General features: G+C 58.7%; 1 protein-coding gene across 1 annotated transcript; it reads right to left on the bottom strand.

The window, feature by feature from the left end:
• Positions 1-93: 93 nt before the first annotated feature.
• Positions 94-531, bottom strand: Tco025E_10315 (endoplasmic reticulum protein; the record flags this gene model as incomplete). Its single annotated transcript, XM_029377092.1, has 1 exon — positions 94-531. One exon carries the CDS (start codon positions 529-531, stop codon positions 94-96), a length of 438 nt encoding a protein of 145 aa, XP_029222814.1.
• Between the last annotated feature and the right edge of the window lie 89 nt (positions 532-620).

Genomic DNA, 620 nt, shown 5'->3' with positions numbered 1-620 from the left:
TGCCTCCGTCACCTTAGCATTGCTCCTCCGCAGCACAACCGGGGCACCAAGGGGCAAGAGGACGGGCGCAAAAAAGATAAAGCGTACAGCGCATCACGGGTTTTGCGTCGGCGGACTGCCTGCATGCTTGGCAGGCTCGCCGTGGTATCGCTGCCATGCGGCGAAGCTGCCAGTGAAATTCTTTGCCCCGCTGAAGCCCAGATCCTCTGCCACTTCGGCAGCAACGGCAGAGCGCAAGCCTTGGGCGCAGTAGAATATTACCTGCGTCTTGCCTGGCTGGGGCTTCGGCGCGCCAAAGGTCTCAGCAAACTCCTCCTCCTCCACTTCGTCACTGAGGGCGGCCTCCAGTAGCTTCAGTGGAATATTCACAGCTGTTGGAATGACACCGGTCGCCGCCACCTCGCCAGTGGAGCGGACGTCAATGAGAAGAGTGTCTTGCACCGACAAGGCCCCACTGAGTTTTGCCCGCACCACCGCCGCCACCTGCTCCACGGTGACGCTGCCGCGCAAGCACAGCGTCAGCCAAAACATCCCGACCACACCTTATAGAAGGAAGGAAAATGAGGTGTGGCGACGGTGCGTAGAAGACAACCCAAACACCAAAAAAGTAGGAAAAAAAA

The sequence above is a fragment of the Trypanosoma conorhini genome (assembly GCF_003719485.1).
Source record: "Trypanosoma conorhini strain 025E chromosome Unknown Tco_14.4_contig_01640, whole genome shotgun sequence".
Lineage (NCBI taxonomy): Eukaryota > Euglenozoa > Kinetoplastea > Trypanosomatida > Trypanosomatidae > Trypanosoma > Trypanosoma conorhini.
The sequence above is the reverse complement of the archived record's forward strand: the minus strand, read 5'-3'. Positions and strand labels throughout refer to the sequence as shown.